General features: G+C 46.7%; 1 protein-coding gene across 3 annotated transcripts in view; it reads left to right on the forward strand.

The window, feature by feature from the left end:
• The window catches only part of LOC139349289 (glutamate receptor ionotropic, delta-1-like), a 397115-nt gene that overhangs the window by 202100 nt on the left and 171248 nt on the right, over positions 1 to 23767 (forward strand). For all 3 annotated transcript variants that reach the window (XM_070989916.1, XM_070989918.1, XM_070989919.1), the window contains one exon: positions 22906 to 23190. In XM_070989916.1, coding sequence (XP_070846017.1) covers positions 22906 to 23190 — 285 coding nt within the window. The remainder of the gene's footprint in view (positions 1 to 22905; positions 23191 to 23767) is intronic.

The following is a 23767-nucleotide window of genomic DNA, read 5'->3' on the forward strand; positions in this document are numbered from 1 at the left end:
TTAGGTTTTTGCCTCAGACTGAGATTTGGCGGGGCGGCTGTTCATTTGCAGAGAGAGACGAGTGAGCTCATTAAAAACACTGAGGGGAAAGAGCAGAGGGCGAGCGAGGTGCAGGCGGAATGGGAGAGGAGGAGAGAGAGCGGGAGATACAGAGGAAGAGTGACGAGGAAGAGGGTGTAATGAGGAAAAATGTTGCCGGAGGAGGAGGAGGAGGAAAAATCAGGTGCACATGTGACGGTGGCGCCTGGTTTGAAACGGACGTTCACTCCTCTTCCAGCCTCGCCTCAGACGGCCCACCACCCACCCCTCACCTCTTTATAAATGGCTATAAACGTTTTGAATGTGTCTGAATGACACTTTGTAGAAACCGGTCTGACTTAATTTGACATTTTCACAAGTTGTTATTTGTTTATTGTCCTCTCGGAGCGATGGCCGCCACAGCTGTTGATGTGTCACTTAGTGCCGAACAAAATAACCCCTCCTCCAAAACACAAATCAGCTAATAATGAACAGCATGTCCGGCCGAACGGATGAGCTGAAATTAAGCGTCCAATGCTGCCTTTGTCTTCAGCTGGGAGGGGGGATTCTCAGCCTTAAATAGGCATTTATTCGTACGTTTGTCTCACTGAAGCCCAGTACTAACTGGAGTCTCTTAGTGGGAAGTCATGACCTGGGTCTTCTCCACCATTAAGAGTCTGTGTGATGTCTGATGAGACCAGTGAGAGGACGTCATCTGTTAGGACATTAAGAGAGGATATTTAAGACGAGTGTCTACAGAAGGAGAGCAGCAGTATCTGATGGTTGCACTCATACACAGGATGTGATGTGCAGTGTGTTAAAGAGCTGGAAAAACCTGCTTTACTCTACTTTCTGGGCAAAGCCGTTTGTTTCCATTTCTCCAATATACTGCATGTGTTATGATATATGTAGCATACATACAGTTTTCATTTTTTTGTTGTCTTTTGTTGTTTGTCTTCTTACGTTCTGCTCGCATTACAGTATTCCTCCACTGTAAACCTCAAACAACACGTTTCTGTCGTTAGTCATCGTCATCCCAGAGACACAAAATTAAATTAGAAGAAAAAAGGTTCAAAAAGGCAAAAGAACGTGAAATAAAGCCGAGAACGTAAGAAGAGCTTTGTTATAAAGAGAGAACAGCATTAAGAGGACAAAGTGAAACAGAAGGTTCAGAAACTGTCCTCATGTCTTCATGAGCATCAAATTCACTAATTATTAATCACTGTCAGGGTGATCTCACAGCCGGACATTTAGCAGGAAGTGGAGCTGCTGAGGACGTTTGTGGTCCTGAGAGGGTGATTCCTGACCGTTTGGGGGGGTCACATGATCTCAGCAGATTACTGTAGCATCCCCCCCCCCCCCCCATCAGCAGTCTTCTGCTGCTGAAATATTTGTTAAAAACCAGTAAACATACTTCTGCGTGCAGTTATCCCAAATGAAGGAAGGTTATGAGCGGGAAAATAAAGTAAAATCACTGTTTTCAGTGCCGACGTGTTCCATGAGTGCCCCCGTCAGCGCTGCTGTGGGAGATGAAACAGGAAGTGCCTCTACCGTGGCCCAGTGAAGTCAAAAGGTGATGAAGCGCCCTGCAGGGCGTTCTTCCAGGGAAGGAAATGTGACGCAGGGCCACGTAGAGAGTTTCACCATGAACGCTTCACGACTTTCAGATGGTCCCTTTTTGCTTTTGACGCCGCTGGCCTTCGTTTAATGTTGCCACCCCTGTCGGCCATGTTGGCGCTCTTTCACTGTCTGTTTCTGACTGGGAACTAATTATTTTTTTTCCCTTAAGGTGTCCCAGAAACCCAGCTGATCTCAGTCAAGGTGTGCTAATACTGCTACACTGCTATCACTCCAGTTATGTGTGAACATTGTTCACGTGGGGCTGTTGAGGTTCCAGTTGCACCAGAGTTCCCATTAAGGTGCCGTTCACTGGGCCCACTGCAGATGGAGCGTCCTCGTGGACGTTTAGACTTTCCCTTTTCACTCATTCACATCGGACACAGGCTGAAGAATGAGAGGATGCTTCCTCTGTGCTGTTCATGCTCGTACGAGAGCTACAATCATTATTTCTGTTTTTCCATAGATCTGACATTTATTAGCTGCCACCTTTCAAACTCATAGAGGAACAGGAGTGTGTGAGCAAACACAAATATCCCTTTCATTGTCCTTCCTCTCAGCTGAGATCAGGTGTGATAAACATCTGTAATGCAGCCTCGCTCTGCTCCTCTTCATCAGGCTTAGTGCCACACAGCTCGCATGTGTCCTCTGCATTGGCTGCTGGACCTCGGCTGAACCTCCACCCCGCCGCTCGCCGCCTTTCGTGAAATATGCCTCCCTTAAATTCATTCCTCTGGTTAGCGTTTCTCCACGCTGTGCCATTTTTCAGCAGAGTCACATGAGGCCAGAGGAGGCGAATGAAATGTTCATCCGGCGAGGAACAGAAAGCAGCGTTCACAGTCAGCGGCTCTGTTCTAATTATCCTAATGGCTCCTGTAATGGAATATTTAAGACGGCCTTCAGCAGACGCTTCGAGAGGAGACGATCCACTGCAGAGCAGAGGACGCGCCTCACCCATTCATCCCACAGCCGCCTTTTCATTCACTCTCTCGGTCCGATGCGCCTTTATTCGTTGTTTCGTTCATCCTCTCACTCACTCGAGTGTTGAACTAATTTATTCACTCTCTCAGTCCAACATTCATGTATTCATTTTTGCTTATTCAAGTATTCACTCCCTCAATCCCAATTCACTCACTCACACTTTTTTATTCATTCAGTTTATTTATTTTATTGACTCATCCTCTCACTCTCTCACTTATTGGTTTGTCTAACTTAGCCTTTCACCGATTCACTCATTCATTCATTCATTTGCTCACTTAATGTTTTGCTTATCTATAAGTTGATTACTTGATCTACTCACTCACTCACTCACTCACTCACTCACTCACTCACTCACTCACTCACTCACTCACTCATTCATGCTGTCACAGCTCCTGTTAGCCAGCCTCTCGTGACGTCTTTACTTCCCGTCTGGTCCTTTATCAACCAGCCGCGCCATCCGTTTGTCACTTTTCACTTCGGACGTTTGACCTTCATCCGTTCACCCCGTCCCGGAGACGGATGTGAGGAGCAACGTTGAGGCGTGGATTGATTTTGCTGCTGTGATTGGACGGAGCGCTCGGGCCTCTAATGGAGCCAAATGAGCTTTCTGAGCCTCGTCCCTCGGTAATGGATGGAAATGAGGCGGGAAGCCACGAGAGCAGCTCAGACCTCATCTGGCTGTCTGACACCTCAGCCAGCACCTCGCACTCTGCTAATGGCTGTGTGTGTGTGTGTGTGTGTGTGTGTGTGTGTGTGTGTGTGTGTGTGTGTGTGTGTGTGTGTGTGTGTGTGTGTGTGTGTGTGTGTGTGTGTGTGTGTGTGTGTGTGTGTGTGTGGTAAAACATTGACGGTGGCAGTTTTGTGCAGTTGAAAAGCTTATACAGGCAAATGTGGAGATTACAAGCTTTCATAGATACACATATATTCTGTTGCTCTTGTGCACACACTAACACAAATACACACACACACACACATACACACACACACACACACACACACACACACACACACACACACACACACACACACACACACACTCACACTCACTCATGTTTCCATCATTTGTGGGGACATTCCATACACTTCCATTCATTTCCTGGAGACTTACCCACTAACAATACCCACAATCAGTCACACAGACCAGAGATCCACAGTAATCTAACCAGACCCAGCCCCCCCCAGCCTCCCTCATGCTCTCTCACCCCTCACCCCTCTTAAACCGACAGTTTTCGCTGCATTACATCATCGTTCATCTCCACATCGTCTAGTCAGTGCATCAAAAGCCTAATTACCAGAAAGACGCACCGCCCTCCTACGCGCTGAACTCTGCCTCCATAGATTCTAATTAATATTTTGATAATTAGACGCCAACTTGGATGTCACCCAGACTTCCTCATTTTCAGCAAAAGCCACAAAAAGCAGTTTGAAACGTCGGCCGAGTGTCACTCAGCGCTGTCAGAGCATTAATCTGCTTTGAAGACTTCATGACTGCGCCGACCGCGCTGCCAGCTCTGGAGTTAATTAATATCCTCTCTGGATGCTCAGAGTGTGGATGAGAGGAAGCTAAATTTAGGAATCAGGCGTAGTAGAGGTTATCCAGTCGATTAGAATATGAGAGATCAGATCAGGTTTCTGTTTATTTATTGGTGCCACGTGTGCCGCTCACCGTCCTGATAGGTGACATGTTAACGGTCGTCGTGACCAAAATAAAATGATGCCGCCAGAGTTGTGAAATCCTGGAAATCCTCTGCCGTGTTTGGCAGCTCACACGCCTCAAAAACACAGATCTGTTAGTCAAAGTGAAGGTTTTTTTGAGAGAAGGCCGCACAGACGCTGACGGATGATGAAGTCCTGTGTTTACGCTCGTCATCCTCGGGTCAAACCGCTCCATCTATGAAGAAAACACACAGATGGAAACGGCAGGATTCTTCATCGGTGTCGTGGTTTTCTGCTGTCTGAGAGCCTTCCTGTCTGGTTTTCCCCCCAAACTGCCATTAATACCAATCTGAGATGAAATGAAAGTTGGTGGGACCGAGGCATCGATTTGACCCGGCGAGTCCAGCAGAGACAAAAACAAGAGGAATGGCTGTGGGAGGATTTATTACAGCTGCCAGAGTGTGTGTCTGTTCGTCCTTCACGTTGTTTCCTCTTCCCGTCGCACAGCGGCCGCGGCGGCTTGTTGCTTTGATTTACACGAGCAGGTGCTTCAGACTGTGTGTGTGTGTGTGTGTGTGTGTGTGTGTGTGTGTGTGTGTGTGTGTGTGTGTGTTTGTGTGCGTGCATGCTGATTGTATGGAGATAGGTTGAGCTTTCAAATCACCGCTGACACAATAGACTCCCTGTGACAAGTCGTCCGTGAAGGAGATATGAGAGCAGACATCAGCGGGCGAAGATAATCAACACAATCATATGAGAGCGTTTTATGCACACACACACACACACACACACGCGCTTGCACATAAACACAGCACACTTAGCTTCCCGTCATGTCCTCCATCTCTGCCCGCTCTCTGTGTTTTCTCTGCATTATTACTTTCATGTAACTTGTTGTGATTCATCCATTATTCTTGGAAATGTTTAAAGCTGGTGGACTCACAGCTGATGGCGTCCAGCGTTTTGTTTGACCGTCAGTCCAAAACCCAAATCTGGTTAAAACACGCTGATGTCACAGAAAGGCAGCGATGGAGGCGCTGGGACGGCGCTTGATAAATAATACAATTAATCGGTTATCCTCGATGTGGGGCTTCATTTTTCTCTGACGAGCCTCAGTGTGTGTTTGATGTTGTTTTAGGCTGTTTGTCGCCTGCTGCTTGCGCACACACACACACACACACACACACACACGCACACACACAGATTATGGAATATCTGCAGAGCAGTTCATCTCCTAAGGATGTAAACACTCCGGCCTTTTATTCACAGCAAAGCTCCTGTTACCCGTCTCCTCCGATCAATAACTTTAATTATTTGCTGTGTTCCTGTTTCACGTGTGTCTGTATTTGTCTTCATAAACATGGCGGCCCCTATAATGGACAATTAAACAGGAACAAGCTCGAGCGCTGCGTCGTTTCGCTGAATGTAGCCGACTGTAGTTGATCGTAGCAGATACACAATTACAAGCACACAGATGCACATTAATCCTCTCTGTCTTGTGCACGCACACGTGCACTCACACGTGCACACACACGGCATACTAAGAAGGAAATCAGCTGCTCTTTCATTCACTGTGGTGTGTTTACAGTCAGACGTTCGCAGCAGCTGTAAGATGTCTAATGCCTTCACCGCCATCAGCAGGTCAACACCAGAGCTAACCGCCTTCCCATCAGCCCCGTGCCAGCGCAACACATCGTGTATGCTCACATTGCCGTTGTGAGTGTGTTAGCATGCTGACTTTAGCATGTAGCTCAAAGCAGGTAGATTGAATCCACATGTTTTATTTGGTTCTAGACTCTTCTGACCCCATGTGAGCATCGCTGGTGAACCAGTGAAGCTAACAAGCTGCTACACGCTAACACCTGTCATGATAACCCAGACTCGGTGGCATGTTTGTCCCTAATTTGTTCCATTAACTTTAAAGACACTGATTAGAAGGCAAGTAAAGATTAGAAATGATTGACATGTGGGTGAGAAGTAGCTTCTTTACTGATTTACAGCCTGTCAGATGTGTCATCAGCTCTTCTTCTCACTCTTCAAAGATCACAGTTCAGTTATCAAAGATGCGAAACCTCCTCCTTCCTCTTGTGTTTTTAATTGGTAGATGTCACTCTCGCCTTAGACTGATGACAACAATCTGAAGGCGGTCTAATGAACCGAACGCTGACCTGAAAATGGAACGTTCTCACTTTCGTCTTCAGACCTGAAGCTTCTCGGCGGATTCAACACGTTTTTATTCACTGAGTGTCAAGAGGAGGAAAACATTGAGATTATTTTCAGGAACGACATGTTTCACAGCTCGAACTCTTCATTTATGTGAATAAAAACACTCCCTTTGTTTGTCTTTGGGGACGTTCATCTCCACATGCAGTCGATGTGCAGCTGTCACAGTGAGGGCTCCACCACGCAGCACAGAGGGCTTCTGGGTGAGTTCACTGCTCCACGCTGGACTTGAACCAGCAACCCTCCGATCCATGAGCCAAGTCCCTGTGGACTGAGCCTCTGCTGAGACCCTGTTGGAGTTTCCATACAGGCTTTCAATGGATCCAAAGCACAAACACTGCAGAGCCTTTGTCTGCTGTGTGAGGTTTCAGGCTCGAGCTGGTCACATGTTTGCAAAGACTTGGGTCTTGGTTTGGTCCAGTATGTCATCAGATTTTAAGCCTACTTGTGTCCAGTGTTTGTTGTTGTTTATGTGCTTTTCAGCTCGGCTTTGTCCAGTGTCCACTGATGCTGTGTCCCTGCTTCGGCTGAGCATTCGGCTGTATTTTGACTCAGTGGTGTTTTAGCTCCGGTTAGATGGAATCTTCTCTGGTGTTTTAGCTCTTGTGCGGTTCAGTATCTGCTGATATTGTCGCCCTGTTTTGGTCCTGACTGCAAATCGTAGTCAAACATATCAGCTTCCAGAAATGCATTGGTACATTTGTTTTATTTCTCTTTTATTGCCTCGTATGATCACTTCACGTTTGTGTCCTTGAGCTTTGCAGCGCAGCACTCAGTTTATCTGACCTTGACTTCTCTGCCAGCATTAAACACTCCGACCCATTAATATTCTTATCGGGTTGATCTGATGTTATATTCGGCGTCAGCTCCATTCGGATGTCATTTCTGTTGAAACGTCTTTATGTTTGAGAGCCTTTGGTCGAGTCTGTGTTACCGTGTCTTGTCCTTGTCTTCAGCGTGTTGGCTGCAGCTGAATGTCAGTTTGTTGAAATGCATCATGGTCCTTTCTCCAAAGGTTTAAGTACGTTTTCACCATAAATTCACAGTCATACAGCAGCAGCAGCATGTTTTTATTATTTGCTTTTGATCAGGTTGAGCCATTTAAACTTTCACTGAATGCTAAATGCTAATGTTGTACTCTATTCAGCTTTTCTTTATTTCAGGCAGATTATTTCCAACAGTTCTGTGGTAGAAACTGAAACGCATCCTGTGTTAAACTGTAGAAAACGAAATGTGACTGATGTGGAATGACTGATGCGCAGCGCAGTCTTTGTTCTGTGCGCGTTATTAATGTCAGCGAACCTCTTTATGCCTCTGATGTCACTGAGATGGTCCATAAGCCTGAGTTTGCTGATACCACACATCAGAAGATATTGATGAGTTCAAAGATGAACAGATCGTTGCTGCAGACCACATGCTGTCCACACCGTGCAGAAGATCTCCTTTCAGCCTTTTATTCATTCCAGCATCTTCTTACTTACTACATAATTCATTTCTCTCCGTCATGTTGATGCGAAGGACAGTCTGAACAAAAGGCATTAACGTTCCATATCAGTTTCATACCTCACAAACATGCTACCGTCCGGCTCCCAGCTGAAGAGGATAAATATCAGATATTTGATACCTTCCAGCTGCAGGCAGCTGTTAACTGTGAGTGTAGTCGTGATCACGGCGCTCCTGGAGGAGAGATCGTTGCTCCCAGTGAAGCTCCTCTGAGCGCTGACTTGTGTATGCGATGTTTTATTTATTCATGGATTTATCTGAGAGACCAGGAGGGACCTCAGGAGGAGAGCCTTCACCATTTCACGCCCCTGGCTCGTCTGTCAGAGATGTTCCTGAGATGTTCGCATTAAGATTTCATCTTCACGTCGTGGATTTGAATAAGACTTGAGGACAGTTGCGTCACACGTGGAGTAATCCTCCGCTCTCTCGGCCCTCTGCTCCTCTTTGCTCCTTACATCCCTTTGTTGTGGGGACATTAAAATGAGGAGACCCAGGGGAGCTGCGGGGGCTTCACCCCGGCGTGCACACACTCTGGAGGGTGGAGGAGCTGCTCAAACACTGTTTGATGCTCCACTCTTTGGTGTTCACGCTCCTCCTATCAATAATATATGGAGAGATCCTTCCCTCCTCTCTGTATGGTAATATAGCTGCTCCTCCTTTCAAACACTGAAATCCACCGAGACACTCACACACGCTTGACTTCGCCTCATTTTCTCTCCTTTGCTCCTTCCATTCCTCCTCCTCCACCCTTCCTTTCCTCTTTTTCCTCCATTATCGCTTTCTCTTATTCTTCTCTCCTGTCTTCTTCCTCCTCTTCTATGTGATGTTCCTCTTCGTCTGCCTTTTCTCCTCATCTCCTGTCTCCTCCACTCCCCCTTTGTCTTCCTTTTCCTCTTCTCCTCATCTCCTCCCAACTCTACTTTCTTTTTTCCTCCTCTGTCCTCCTTTCATCCTCTCCTCCTCCTTTTTATCCCTCCTCTTCTGTGTTCTCGCTCTTCTCCTCCTCCATTGTCCCATCCTTTCTCTTCCCTGTTCATTGCTTGTCTGCTTCCTTTTCCTCCCCTCTTCTCCTTAATCTCCTCTCTTTCACTCCCTTTTCTCCCCCTTTCCTCTTCTCCTCACTTTACTGCTATTCTCCTTTCTTCATGTCTATTTTCTATTCCTTCCTCGTCAGCCATCTCTCCTCTTCTCGTTTTCTCTCATCTTACCATTCCCTCCTCACTCCTCCTGTTCTGATTCTTTCCCCTTTCTTTCCTCTTTCGCCTCCTTTCTCCCCTCACGGTCGTCTTTCCTCTCATCTTCCCTCCTGTCCCCTGCCTCCCTGTCTCTTCTGTCATGGGTAAATGAGTGTGTCCTTGATCTGCAGGCTCTCCGCCGGGCCATGCTATCCCCCAGACGGTGCTCTGTTTCTGGGATGAGGCGCTGACCTCTGACCCTCCTCTTGGCTGCTTGTGAAGGCTGACAGGAACCACCGGGCTGCTCTCCTCCTCGGGGAGTTCAGAGAGAGGAGCGAGGGAGGAGGAGGAGGCTGACAGGCAGAGATATTTCACACTTGTGTTAGAGTGCTTCTGCTCAGGGCTGCTCGTCTGGTCAGCTCTGTTTCTGGACTGCAGCCACGCATGTTGCCGCTGCCGCTGTCGTGAGGGATGAACTGATTAGTTGGTCATTCATCATAATTAACTAATAGATGTAAGTTAAAAAGGCCATTGCTGGCCTCCAAAATTAGCTTCTTAGCTCACCTGCCAAGAGCTGGTGAACAAACTGATGCACCTGCCAAAAGCAGCTTCGACCGGCCAAATTAATTTCTCTTCATTTTGCACAGAACGACGATCTGATCCTGAGCCGCTCAGGAATCACAGCTTCTTCTTCGGTTGCTCACTGGCGAGCGGCAGCGTGAGGTGGATGGGAATCTATCTACCAGTTTGCGTCTCTGCCCTGACTGCTCGTCCTCTCTCAGTCCCGCGGTTGTTGTCTTCCTGCTGTCCATTGAAACACAGAATGCACAAACAAGTCTGCCCTCACGTAACCTTTAGCACAGTTTGTTTTTAATGCGTTCATCCATTCAAACCCCATAACTGCTCTGCACTGATAGCACGCTGTGCTCCTGGACGTATGATAATACCACAGTGTCCTGAGGGGAGGCGGCTTCGGTTTTTTCAGGCCTGAGCGGAAAAATCGCACATCAAATACAACAACAACCAACATGTTCACAGAGAAACTTTGGCTCTCCAGACTCCTGCTGGGCCACTCGAGTGTCCCTTTGCTTTCCTTCAGGCCACAGCGTCCACATAACACACAAACACAACCTCGGCTTAACACCGTGTGCCGCCATGAAGGAGGTCTGCATGGTTCAAGTGAGACAGATGATTGTGAAGAGGCTGCTGTTTGTTGGCACCACAGAACTGTAATCCACCACACAGATGGGCTCCAAGAGCTCTGGCCAAACAAAACCCAAGCTTCTCAATTGCAGTCGGACTCATTTGATTTTGCCGTGTAGACACAAGCAATAAGCAGCCGCTGGTTGTTCAACACGGAGGCGTTCAGCGTCTATTGAATTTTTTAAGCTTCACAAAATCTGTAAATTGCTTGTTTGAGCAAAATGTGCTCGTTTTGGTGGCTGCGTTTTGGAGATAAACAAGTCAAGAGTTTGAATTTAGCACGACTCCTTCAGCCATCTGCCATCTCCCCGAATTCCCTGCAGACAGTAAACGTTACTGTCCACGCTTTCACAGCACGCTGAGGACTTCACCGAGCTCTGATGCGAGCCATTAGTTTGGGTTCAGTGGACATAAATGATTCAGGTAAAATTCCTCATGCAGCCGTTACAGAAACCTGCGCGTGGCACTGAACATCTAACTGAATGAGCTTCGTTTTAGAGGGTTTTAGATAACGTAAGGAAGAGAAGGCTCTCTGTCTCTGTTTAATCCCGGGCGCTTGGGAAACACACCTGATCCTTACGGTGTTCTAACCGGCTGAGCCTCCACACCAGCCCAGCCTCATGAAATTTCATGACATGAGAATATCCTGTGTTGAAATGCAAATGCAGAGGTCCGTGGAGGAAACAGAGGAAGCAGAGGACATGACTGAAAACAGGAAGAAGACTGACATCAGGAAGAGAAGCAGCAACCAGAGAGGGCTGCATGTCTTGGCATGCTACCACCCCCAGTTCTCGATGAGTGATAGCATGAAGCGTTCGGCTGGACGAGCTTGTATTGGTCTCTCCGTGCTCGTGCAGATGTGCTTGCGTCCTCATGGGTGACCAAGATACGACCAAAAAACGGGACCCTTCATAAAAACATTGATCCATGCAGAAGTAGTCAAAATGCATCAGTGCATTTCAATCAGCTGAAGCTAATTCCAGGCTTTAGCTGTCTCAGTCGGACCAGTCAAATCAGAAATGTCCCTCTTCATGTTTGCCTGGACAGTGTCTCCTCACTGAGCTGTGGTGGAGGAGCACTCAGTACGGAAGTCAGTACTAAAAACTCTGAACTTTGGGAGATACTAACTTGATTGGCTAACTCATTGTCCCTCATCACCTGCGTTAACATCACAGTCAGAGTGCAGTGAAGCGGTGAGGGAATTCCTCTCTTCCTGTTAGCTGTTCCCACCCGGGGCTAACTGATTGACTGTCGGCCGATCATTCACCCATTGTTACCTAAAGCACGTGCAAAGGCATTGTGGGAAATCGTTATGTCAAGTAAAAGATGGAGGTAAAGTAGGTTCCTCTCAGGAAGTGACACAGTCACCAAAAAGTCAGAGTATCCACTGACCCAGATGATACATCAACCAGCAGACATGTCCTTCACTGTCTCGTCCTCCCCGTCTTCCTCCATTCCTGGCCACCTGTCTGTCTTTCTGTCCGTTTGACTCCCACCTGTCTGTCTCCCTCCAGTCCTCAGATGTGAAGGTCTGCACTTGTCTGTCTGTCTCTTGTCCGTCTTTCTGTCTGTGTGGTGTTGTAGTGGAGGCTGACTGATGGCTCTGTCCCTCAGCCGTCACATTGTGATGAATTACCCCCAGAGACGCTGCTGTTCTCACTAATACATCATTACCTCTCGCCTTAACACACTCCCTCTCACCGTGGGACGCATACACACTCATGAACGCACACATGCCTGCACATTTAACGCTCCATCCCATTCAGCTTCACGTGTAGGAAACGGAATTAATGCTCCCAGGTTGGTGTTTAAATAACAATCGCCTCACCTGTGGGACCGTTCCCTGAATGCAGCATGGAGCTGGACTCATGTGTCAGGGTGCAGCTTGATTCAAGCAGCCATCTTTCACCTGCAGACAGGTGTTTTGTTGTTAGTCCTGCCCTCCTTCCTGTCAATCATATCATGAGCTGTCATCACTCTCCCCTGCTCTGAGGTAGCTGCTGTCTGTGTGGTGCCGTTCAGGACTGAGAGGGATTTTATGCCTCCTTGTTGCTTCAGTCACGAGTCTTTATTTAAATCTGCGGAGGCTTTAAAAACACTTAGCTGCATCAGTCAGGATTAATTGTGTTAACATTAAATCAGATGACTTTCTGTGTGTGACATGTGCAGAGTTATTACCCAAACAGCAGCTTTTTTTAGTCTTTTTGAGCTCCAAGTTTTGTTTTCAAGCATCTAGCTGGTGAAGAAAGAGGATGTTATTCATGGTGGAGAACAAAACGGAGCTACAAGAGCGTGAACACACAAACACAGCTGCACCAGGATGGTGATGCTGCTCTGTGTCTGTTTCAGGTTGTTGGTTGATGTTATTGGTAACGTGTCAGCCTTTATAAGTTGAGAAGATGATAATATATCAGGAATAGCTCAACATTTTGGAAAATTATCTTATTATTTGCACAAAGATGGGAGAAACTGCCCCACACTGGGTCAGACATCACTGAAATATTCAGCCTTTAATGCTGTCGGTCTAAAGTAAACTGGTGTTCATGGACATTTTGAATCATTTCTATACGTCTTTTCTTTACACAAATCTTTGCATAATGAATTGCCTCGGTGTTTTTGATGATGTCGCAGGCCTCCTTCAGAGCTCTGCAGCCTCACAGGGGAGCTTTTAGTTGTGGTGACTGAATGAATGCAGAGCAGAGCCTGAGCTGCAGGAGGCAGCGACATGAGATCAGGTTGTTTTACCTGCTGAGGTGCAGAGAGACAGCTCAGGAATTCAGCTCTGCATTTCCTTTGAAGGCAATTGGGTTATTACTAGCAGTGGTATTACCACACACACACACACACACACACGCACACACACACACACACACACACACACACACACACACACACACACACACACACACAGTCTGAACATTTCCCTGAATAAACCTGATCCAGATTGAATCAGCCCGGCTCTTCGTTCTGCGGTAGAAAACAGGCGAAATGTCGTTTACAGTCTGAAGAGAGGCGCTCTGACGTCCCCGTTCAATAGAAGCTTCCAGAGAGCCGCTCTGTGTAAATTAAGGAGGAATATACAGAGAGAGATGAGGCGAGGTGCAGCCTCGATGCAGCTAATGGTTTTGTTTTGTTTGCAGCACATTAGTGCTGTCCAGGCCTGAAAGTCATTACTGATTACAGCGTCTCCAGTTCAGCCTGCTGTTTGCGTCTCCTCTGAGATTTGGACCGATACAGCTCGTGTTTATAGAGTCAAGCCACCAGGATGATATGTGAGCTATTAATTCAGTTTTTTAAAAACTGGAATATTCAGAGCACCACAGAAACCAGCAGCAGCACAACTCATTCAGTTATATTAAGGAAATACTGACGTACATTAAAAAGAGTCGACAAATCTGAGATGCAGCAGTTAGAATTTGAGTAAAAAGACAGACAGACTCAACTGAAAGCTGTTCTTCAGCCGTTTGGATGGTTTTGGTCTCTGTTGAAAGGACACATCACAGCAAGTGCGACTGACACTGAGTAACAGAGGTTTGAACACACTCACAGAGATAAAATACATGCAAACAGATGCAGATGACTTTATCTGGGACCACAGCAAGAAGCCAATAAAAACTGATAATAATACCACAGAAATTGAAACTTTTTCATATTTTCTCTAATGGTATCTCAAGGTTTCCTACAAAAAAAAACTTAAATATTTATTTATCTACATAAATATCTAGATTTATATTCATGATATTGACATTTTGGCCATTCATATTTAAAGTATCTGTACATATATTTTGACTTTATTTCTGATATTTATCCCTTCAGATTGTGTGTAATATCCCTAATCGAAGTCCTTTACTTGAGGTGCCTTAGCTGTAAATAATCCGCTGAAGTGGCATCAGCGTGTTCAGACTGTCATTGGCTATTTGAAGCGTCAGTCATCTGCAAAATCTAATGTTTGGTCTAAATATTTTTACTGCGTTGAATCATCTGGACCTTTGTGGAACTATCTTTGAAGTTAGCTAAAGCTAACCTAAATTCATGTATCGGTGTGTGTGTTTCATTGAATATGCAAGAAATGGTTCTGAAAACGTGTGTCGTCACACTGTCGTGTCGTCCTTTTTGTCTTTGTTTCCTCAGATTTTTATTTCTTTGTGTTTTTATTTGTCTAAACTCATCACACCTGAAAGAGGTAGTGCTCGATTCTCGGTGTGTCTGTCCCCATTGAGCAAAGGAAAAGTATGAACGTAAGGCACATAATGGGAAGGAGGACAATGTGTGAGGACACACGCACGCACGCACACACACACACACACACACACACACACACACACACACACACACACACACACACACACACACACACACACTCTTGTGGCGTCCACAGGGCTTTGGCTGGTTGGATGCTGAAGCCTGGAGGTTGTGGGCCATAATAAAGTCTGGCTGTGGAGCATTATTAGCCGTACAGGTCATTCATTTGATCCCCTTATTAACAGAGACATTGTGGAGCAGCAGCACAGCACTGAGAGCAGTGAGGGTGTGTGTGTGTGTGTGTGTGTGTGTGTGTGTGTGTGTGTGTGTGTGTGTGTGTGTGTGTGTGTGTGTGTGTGTGTGTGTGTGTGTGTGTGTGTGTGTGTGTGTGTGTGTGTATGTGTGGGGGCGGGGGTTGTGGTGGCGAAGGGTGTTATGGGTAATGGGGCTACAGATCCATGGAGATAGATAGTTTAATTAAGCATGAGAGAATTTAAGACCCCATCGGCTCGAGGTGAAAAATGAGCTCCGAGGGTGGAGGGAGCCATGTTGAACACAGAGGGAGGTGTGTGTGTGTGTGTGTGTGTGTGTGTGTGTGTGTGTGTGTGTGTGTGTGTGTGTGTGTGTGTGTGTGTATTGTACCAATGGCTGCTTCAGGGTTGGATTTTTCCTTGAAATTTGCTTTTATATCTGCTGGTTTCCTGAGCTCAGTCGGCGGAGGAAGGCGCTGCTGCTGCCACAGTTCGGGTTCAGTCCCCCTCGGAGCGCCGGACGCTCGAACTCGATGCAGTTCCACTACTAAAGACGCTAAAGCCCAAAGCATCCAGATGAAAGACAAGACGGCAATAAGAGAGACATCAAGCTCAGAAGACGGGAGATGAGGGGAGGGAAAGAAGGAGGGATGCTTGATGAGAGATATGGAGTATAGAGTAAGAAGGAGGTGCTGATGGACAGATTAACTTCAGAGGAGGATGAAAAGCAGAAGGATGAAAAGAACCAGAGTAGTAAGTGAGGCAGAAAGCCCAGAGGAGGCGAGGGAGGGAGGAGGCAGACTGAGACATCAAGACAGGAAACAAGAGGAAGATGTAAGAAACAAAAAGACAGGAGAGAATCAGAGGAAGACTGGAATGAGCTTGAAGTGCAGGATGGGGGAAGGTGACGGTTCAGCCATGGTGGCAGTTACTCCCCACGACCTGCTTCGTCTGAGGATCACTCAGCTCCATCACGACATCCTCCAAGTTAAACGACAAACGACATGAACATGAAGACATGTAGGAAGTGCCGCTCATCGCTCTACGCTTTTCAAAATAAAATGACGACTTCATTGAGGTTACAGGTTCCAATAATAAAGACGTAGCTACAGTCTGGGGATGATCGTGGTCATCAGACAAAAACGACGCATCGCTCGATCCTACGCCAACTTTCAGAAAGTCACCTGACAACCTTTCTGTCACTGCCATGTCAACATGTTGTTTTCAGACAGAGAAGTTAATGCGAGACAAGCTGTGATAAACTCCAATTATCAAACAAACCGACGTATGAACGAGCACATTTCACTGCTGTTAAACTCAGCAAGCGGGCGTTTTTTGTGACTCACGTCGTAGTTTGCATCTCTTGTGCGATATCTTTTCATAACAGCAGCAAAGTAAATCCTAATTACTATGGAAATATTGCGGATTAATACTGTAAAGGAAATAAATAATGCATTTATAGAAGCAGGGGATTTAAAGATAGACTGCAGAGGAGGACAATGAGTGAATAAGAAACAGAGATTCCCTGTCTTCCTGCTTTGTCTCGTGCCAGTGATCTGTTCAATAAGGCCTTGTCTAGTAGCACTAATCCTTTTGTTTTGTTATGCCAGTCTGGCTATCTATTTCCACTGCCTATCGATTATCTGTGCTTCCCTGCCCTCTGCGTGACACATGAATGAATCTCATTTCCCTTCGTATTGTGTTGTAGTAACTTCAAAACAACCCGCCAGCCGTCTTAATCCACAGATCCAGAAGCTGTGAAAAGGTGGAGGTGAGATTAAAGCAGCAGCTGGATTTTCAGGAGGAGCGGATGATGTGATATGAGCGTACGTTATGTTAGAAACGAGTTCAGCGTGCGGCTCCAGGTTCAGATAAGACAACTGTCTACCAGCACTGAGAAGTAAATCAGAATATGTGCGTCTGAAAAGGCACTCGGACCTCCAGCCGATGTTTCTCTGCCAAAGTGGCTGCGAGAGTTGAACAGCTGGTCGAGCAGGGCCAGAAGGTGCCGTCGTCTTCAAGTGCGAGCAGCGGACAGTAAATCCCAGATTTTCAGAACATGGACTTGAGTGCCTGCTGGACTCAGGACCAGTTTCACTTCACAGCGAAGACGCTGTTGCTCATGTTTCATTCTGCTTTACTTTAGGTGGAAGTGAGCGTCGAGTTTGACTCGCTAGCCTAATCGACTTGTAGAAAAGGACTTGAACTGTTCACTTAAGGCACGGCTGGTTGCTGAATCTCATTTACCATCGTCATGTTTCTTATAGTGGAACATTACCTCGAGGTGATGCTTGGTTACTTGGCAAAGTGGTCTGTAGTCAGACCTACACAGACTGGTTAACTGCAGGTAATGAAGTATAGAATCAGGCCTCAGGCGGGCGGCTGAATGGAAACCAGCACCAGCACCAGCACAGTGAGTGAAAAGACGTTCAGGTGAGGTTCAGGACAGCAGGTCTGTCCATCCAGGAGCTTTGTCGCACCTTGTCCGTCCTCTCTCAGCCCTGCTTTCCTCTCAGCTCTCTGCTGTTGTCTCTTAAAGGAAGTGATGTCGTTATGTGGAGGGATGCTGCGTTTGTATTGGCTGAAGAGCAGCAAGCAAACTTTGTTTTACTCTATCAGGAGCTGAACTGATTGTGTGAGTTTTGGAGACAAAATGAACGATTTTAAATTCATTTTGCACACATACTTTATGTTGTTCCTAATCACTCTTACAGGAAACTTCCTTCATTTGCTCATTATCTCATCAGCTGTTAGCGTGTGATGCAGCACCAGAGACTGCAGCTTTTTTTCAGAGTTTGATGAGGTCTCATCTGGTGTTTTTAACGCTCATCTGCGTAACCACCTCTCACAGACAGATACGTTTACCCTCAGAAACTGGATGCAGCTGGATGTTTACATGCCCAACAAATCACTCTGCAAGTTCAGATTGAGGATTTCTGAATGTGACGTTCACTGGAGACATCATTTCAAGACACGTCCCTGCGTCCATATTACACTCAGTAACATGCAGGGGATCTTTTTAATCCATAACCCCTCGATCAAACCTGCTTTGGTCCTGTGAGCTAATTTAGAGAGATATTGATGAAGATCGCGCTGATAAGGAGAGGGGCAGAGGGAGGAGATCTTTGTCTTGTTTCGACTCTAATGGTTTTTGTCTCCTGCCGTCTGGAAGGAGTCACTCTGTAAGTGTCATTAGGATGCACAGGGAGTCACTCCGGCTAAATATTGCGCAGGCCTCATTTAGCACAGATGAAGCTATGACTCACCGTGGACTCATAGAGCGAGTGAGTCACACCGCAACCCAAATCATTTTAGCTGGCTGCTGAGTGAGTTATGCCAACAGCCACTGGTGTTGTTTCTGAAGCCTCCAAACCTATTAGTCCCATTCCAGTATATTATGCTAATTGGTCCTCTGTGATTTCAGCGCCGGACTGACTGTGAGTTTCATCCTCTGATGCTCTGAGGCTCATTAAACCTGTGATTGTTCTTGTCATGTGGAGAGACGTGGAAAGAAGACGAGTGACCCGTGATGAAGAGCAGATCCAGAGATTTCCTGCACTGGGTTTCTTTTCTCTTTTCCTCAAAGCTGCACTAATCAGCGCTTTTCATAATGACAATGGGCCAAATGACGACATGTTATGTGAAAGGAATGACAAAAAATGGACTGAGGATAAATTAACAATAACTGCGGCTCCCCACAGAGCGACAGAGCGTTTAGTCTGTTCTCCACATTGACCTTCTGCCTGAACTGTGACAGTGAAACTCTCTACAAAGCTGAAAGAATAAAGTTCTTGCGTGTGGATTAGCAGCTCTTTACTGTAGGTCTGATTTTAAACACTTAAAACGTCCTCCTGCAGCTTTCGAGGAGCATCCACAGCCCGACCTCCATAATGTGCAGGATCAGCAGTGACAGACTGATTTATGTTTATTAAATTGACCAAATGAGTCTGATTCCAATCTTTTCCGGTGGGCTTTTAGCTAAAACATTTACTAATTTAACACAAGATTCCACTTTAAATGCTTCAGTGCAAGTTCATTAGCTCCACTTTCACAGAAGCCACATTCGTCTCATTATCTTAAAGACAATTTAAATTTTGTTGGTGGAAGTATTGCCTCGTCATCACTTCCTGAAGCTGCCGGATGCTGACGAAGCATGACTTGCAAACGGCGTGTCGCTCCCTTAATAAAGATGAATTCTGTACTCTTAAAAAAGCTGAATGCTGATGATCTCCTCCGTGGCTCTGTCCTCCGATTGTTCTCAACTCGGAGAGATTCAGCCCGAGTTCAGCCAAGTTTGACTCATCAAACATTAAGCTCCAGGGTCCCTGCGACCAGCCAGCTGTTCTGCCACTGCCATTTCCTTTTTTTGGCTACCTCTTCCTGGAACGCTACCTGGCCACGCTTCACGCTCCCCTGCCTCTGCATAAATGTGTTTTTTTTTTTTTAACATTTCCTCCGGTGGGAGCTCAGTCATAACATGCCTGCTGCCCTTTGGAGCATCTCTTGACCTTTTAGTCCGGACAGATCTTCTCCTGCAGAGAAAGTGGGGCTCTAACCAGAGATGAAAGGCTGCTGAGAGGCTTAAACTGCAGCTGTCTGCCTGTCGGGGTACAGCACAGTGTGTGTGTGTTTTTTTTGGGGGGGGGGGGTTGGGGTCTCCATGTGGCTTTGCAAATGTTATGTTTTGCAGTGAAAAAGATCTGGCTGAAAGTAGAAGAAAGGCTCAGAAAGGGGAAAAAATAGCAGTTATATTAAATTGAAATTTGCGGAAAACATGAATAAAACAGAATGTGATAACTTGCCAATTACTTTCTTTTTGACATAAACTCATTTGAAAACAGCACAAAGTCAATATATTTAATGTTTTTCCTCATCAGCTGCATTTGAGGTTGAAGAAGGACAACAGTTGATGACATGTCTCGCCTTCCTGTGTTGATTCAGTTGAACCAGGATTAGAGACTAAATGTAGTTGCTGCAGCATTACTCCCTACAGACGACGTAAACAATTAAAAACACAATCTGCTTAATTTGCAGCATCTGTGGGAACGAATATCTGTGAAATGAAAAGTCATCAGAATGGCCCAGTGGGTGTTTTATCAGCATTGACCCATTTGGCTGTTAGACAAACTGATTCATGGCTAAAAGAAATCTGTGCAGACTGACGCGAGAGTTGGTTTAGCATTGTTTCAAAATGTACTGAACGCCTCAGCAAATCATTCACTGACAGCATATTTGTTCTCCTACAGTGTCCATTTGTGGCATGAGTAATGTTTCTAACAACTCCAAGCACTTGGTTCAGCTCAGGGGAAGTCTGTGGCCTTGGTTAAATATTGAAAGAGTCAACAGTGATACAAGCTACTGTTCCTTGTTTTGGAATATTTACTGCATATTTTCCATTTTAACCAAAAGGACTCTTGCCTAAAGGTAACGGCACACAGGTTTCAGGAGGCGCTTTGTCCGCACAGCATCCAACAGCCTCCCTACCATTACTGAGCGGCTCATGGATAGAAGAAAAATGCTGCCGGTGAAAATAACCCACACAGCAATTACCTTTCCACAGAAATGTATTAGGCAAAACCATTAGCAGTAGACAAACATCATTTCTAGAGGACAGGGTTAAGAGAGGACAGTAAGAGGTCACCTGCTATGAAAACATAAGCATCAGTCATTTTAAGTGTTTGAACGGACGATCAGTGCTTTCGTTTTTCTGATGCCGATCATCCCAGAGACGAATACTTCTGTCAGAGCTCTGATGATGCATCTGAGGCGGCGCCGTCCTGTAAACATTTAGCAAAGCACAGAGATGTCAGGGCCCCCAGGAAAACTTTAACTGTGGCGTCTGCAGTTTGGCCTCCTGCTCCGTCTTTTGTGGCTCCTAACAGGTTTTGATGTACCTGCTTCAAAGCAGCGGAGCCCAGAGAGGATGATTAGCTGGGAGCGTCGCGCTGCCTCAGCACTGTGTGCATGGAGACGGGATTCTGGAGCTCCGTATCTGCTTTAACAGGAGTTTAAATGTGCAAAGGTTGGAGATGCTGTCTGGGGATGTGAAAGTACAGAGTGTGACGGCCTCAGCAGGAAGTGGAACTGGGATGAGCCCGTCTTAGAGGCAGCACTTACGGATATTATAGTGCAGCAGCACCAAGGGTGTTTGGAGGTTGGGCTGGGCGCAGGGCAGCTTTTATGGGGCGCGTCAGCGTCAGCGGGGAAGAGGAACAAACAGTTGTAAAGGAGATTCAGTGCCAAGAAGAAGCAGCTAGATATGCTGTGGCAGCGTAAAAAGAAATGTAAGTGAAGCGTAGAGCACAGAGGCAGGATCACATCCATGTCAGCTGCAGCCTGTGATTAGATCTGCCAGCATCAGAGTGGATAAGTGAGGTGAAGCAGGCCTGGGACCTCCCACAAAAGACGGCATTTATCAGGTTATTATCATGTGTGAAGTCTGCAGGAGGTCACAGTCTGGAGGTTGTTCATCAGCAGACAGATGCATTGCCTGCTGAGACCAGAAGAACCTCGAAGACGAGCTGGAGCTGAATCATCTGCATTTCCTTGAAAGCAAAGACTATTTCACAGCGCAGTCCACCTCTCTCCCTCCCTGCAGTCAGCTTGAACAAACAATAATTCAGCCAGATCATCCAAACAAGCTGGTATTTCCTTAAATAGAATTAAATTGTCATTGTTCCGGATGAATGGGTGTCCTGGTCTACACGATCCGCAGCACAGCAGCTGTGATAGATCGGATAGTGGAGCAGTACACCCGTGAGAGCTGCCTGTAATGAATACATATTGTCGTGGTAAATAATGCGCTCGGCTTTGAAAATGTTTTAGAAAAAGGTTTTAAAGGCAGATTTGTGAGTCGCTTTTCACATGATATCAGTCATTTCTGTTGTAGTGAGACTACCTGTTGGAAGCCGTCAAACGAAGGCGAACAGGCCTCACTTCTGTAATTAAAAGGCCCAAACTGAAACCCTGGCATCATGCCTGGCTTCATTCTGCCAGGCTGTAAAACAAGCCATGTTGAAGGGCACTGTACCTGGAGACACACCAAAGCGAAAACACTCAAGCTACACGCGATTGGATTTTGCTCCCAGAGGTGAAGAGTCCATATCCCAAACGCTCGTGAGCACGTCGGGCGGCTCCAGGCAGCGAGGAAGTGGAGGATGGCAGTAGATTTAGGAAACAGTCCCTCAGGAGATAGCCACCACATCTGAGACTGGATCCTGTGCTCAGAAACATGGCAGCTTGTATATTTTGTGGAGCACACAGGGCCGTGGGAGGATGGTGGGGAAGAGGGAGGAAGGAGAGAGGAAAACACTCAGATCTCTTGAGTTAGCAGCAAAGGTCAACGAACTGCTTCGGTCCTGGTGAAGAGGACTGAAGGGAAACGACCTCTGCAGGTGCAGGTGCAGGTGAAGAGGGCGGTTGTTCTGGGACCCTGAAGGACCTCATGCACACGGTTGCTTGATAGAATGGTTTCTGAAAACTTGATGTAAATATGTTGAGATCCAGACATGATTCTGCTTACTGCACCCACCTTCTCCGTTTGATTCCGGACGGTTTGTAGTCGTTTGTAGTTTTTCTCCACAGACAGTGACGACAGCTGGGTAACTCATTATGCTTCAGGTGAATCTGGCGTTCGGCCTACTCAGGTCAGACTAATTTCAACCTTTAGTTTAACCTCAACAGACTGGATATGCGGCCTGTTTAATCATCCGAGTATCTGCTCTGCCGTGGATTCAGAGACGGTGCAGGTGTAGGTCAGGGCAGGGATAAACAATGCTTTCAGCTGTCCCACCGTTCAGTCGATTTATGGCAGCGCAGCAAAGGGAGGTCAATACACCGTTTAACATCAGAGCCGGGCTTCTGTAGGACTGTGCAGCCTTTGACGTTCATCCTCGCTGCTTTGATTTGTATCTGTGCTTCAGAATTTCTGCTTCTTTCACAGCATCTCTGTCTCTGTTTGTTCCAATTTGTATGTTTGTCCACATTTCATACGTATTTCCCTTTATTCTCACCCTCTACCTTCTTTCCCTCCCCTCCAGCCTGCGAGCTGATGAACCAGGGCATATTGGCGCTGGTTACCTCAACGGGCTGCGCGTCGGCCAGCGCGCTGCAGTCCCTGACGGACGCCATGCACATCCCACACCTGTACATCCAGAGGAACAGCGAGGGATCGCCGCGGACCGCCTGCCAGTTCAACCCCAGCCCCGGCGGGCAGCGCTACACGCTGGCCGCCAGGCCGCCGGTCCGCCTCAACGAAGTCATGCTGACTCTTGTGGAGGAGCTGCGCTGGCAGAAGTTCATCGTGTTCTACGACATCGAGTATGGTGAGTGATCGACAGACTTGCAGTTGCTGCGCTGGTTGAGGAAATTGTTTTTGATTGTTTTTGTTGATGGAAATTCCACTGAAATGTTCTGTGCGGCCGTGAGATTTTCTTTGGATCGTCGTCTCGAACACTTTGGAAGTTCTTTCTTCCAGCTGTTGGTGACATGGCTTTCCTTGGTGTTGGGATGATGCAGCACAGTTTGGCTCTTCTTCCTTGAATTTGAGCTCTGTGGAGCACCTGTGTCTTCTTTGGGTTTCAGCAGTGAGGTTCCTATAAGACCAAGCACCACAGCAGGGCGCCACGACCTTTTTATGACTCACCTGCTCTTTTCGACAGAAATGAGGCTCAGAAACACTCCAGCTCATGCAGCTTTGCTCTTCGGGTGGTAAAATGCTGGTATTTCTGGTAATGACAGCTGCTCTATAATTTGTGTTTTTGTGTTTCATGATGTACCTGTCCCACATCCCATATACCTGTCAGAATTCAGCTGCTCTCTCTCTCTTTGCACGAGGCCTCTTTGCTCATTACCAATCAGGACATTTGATTAGAAGCCTCTTTGCATGAAGCAATAACCGTC

The sequence above is a fragment of the Chaetodon trifascialis genome, chromosome 21, assembly GCF_039877785.1.
Source record: "Chaetodon trifascialis isolate fChaTrf1 chromosome 21, fChaTrf1.hap1, whole genome shotgun sequence".
Taxonomy (NCBI): Eukaryota; Metazoa; Chordata; class Actinopteri; order Chaetodontiformes; family Chaetodontidae; genus Chaetodon; species Chaetodon trifascialis.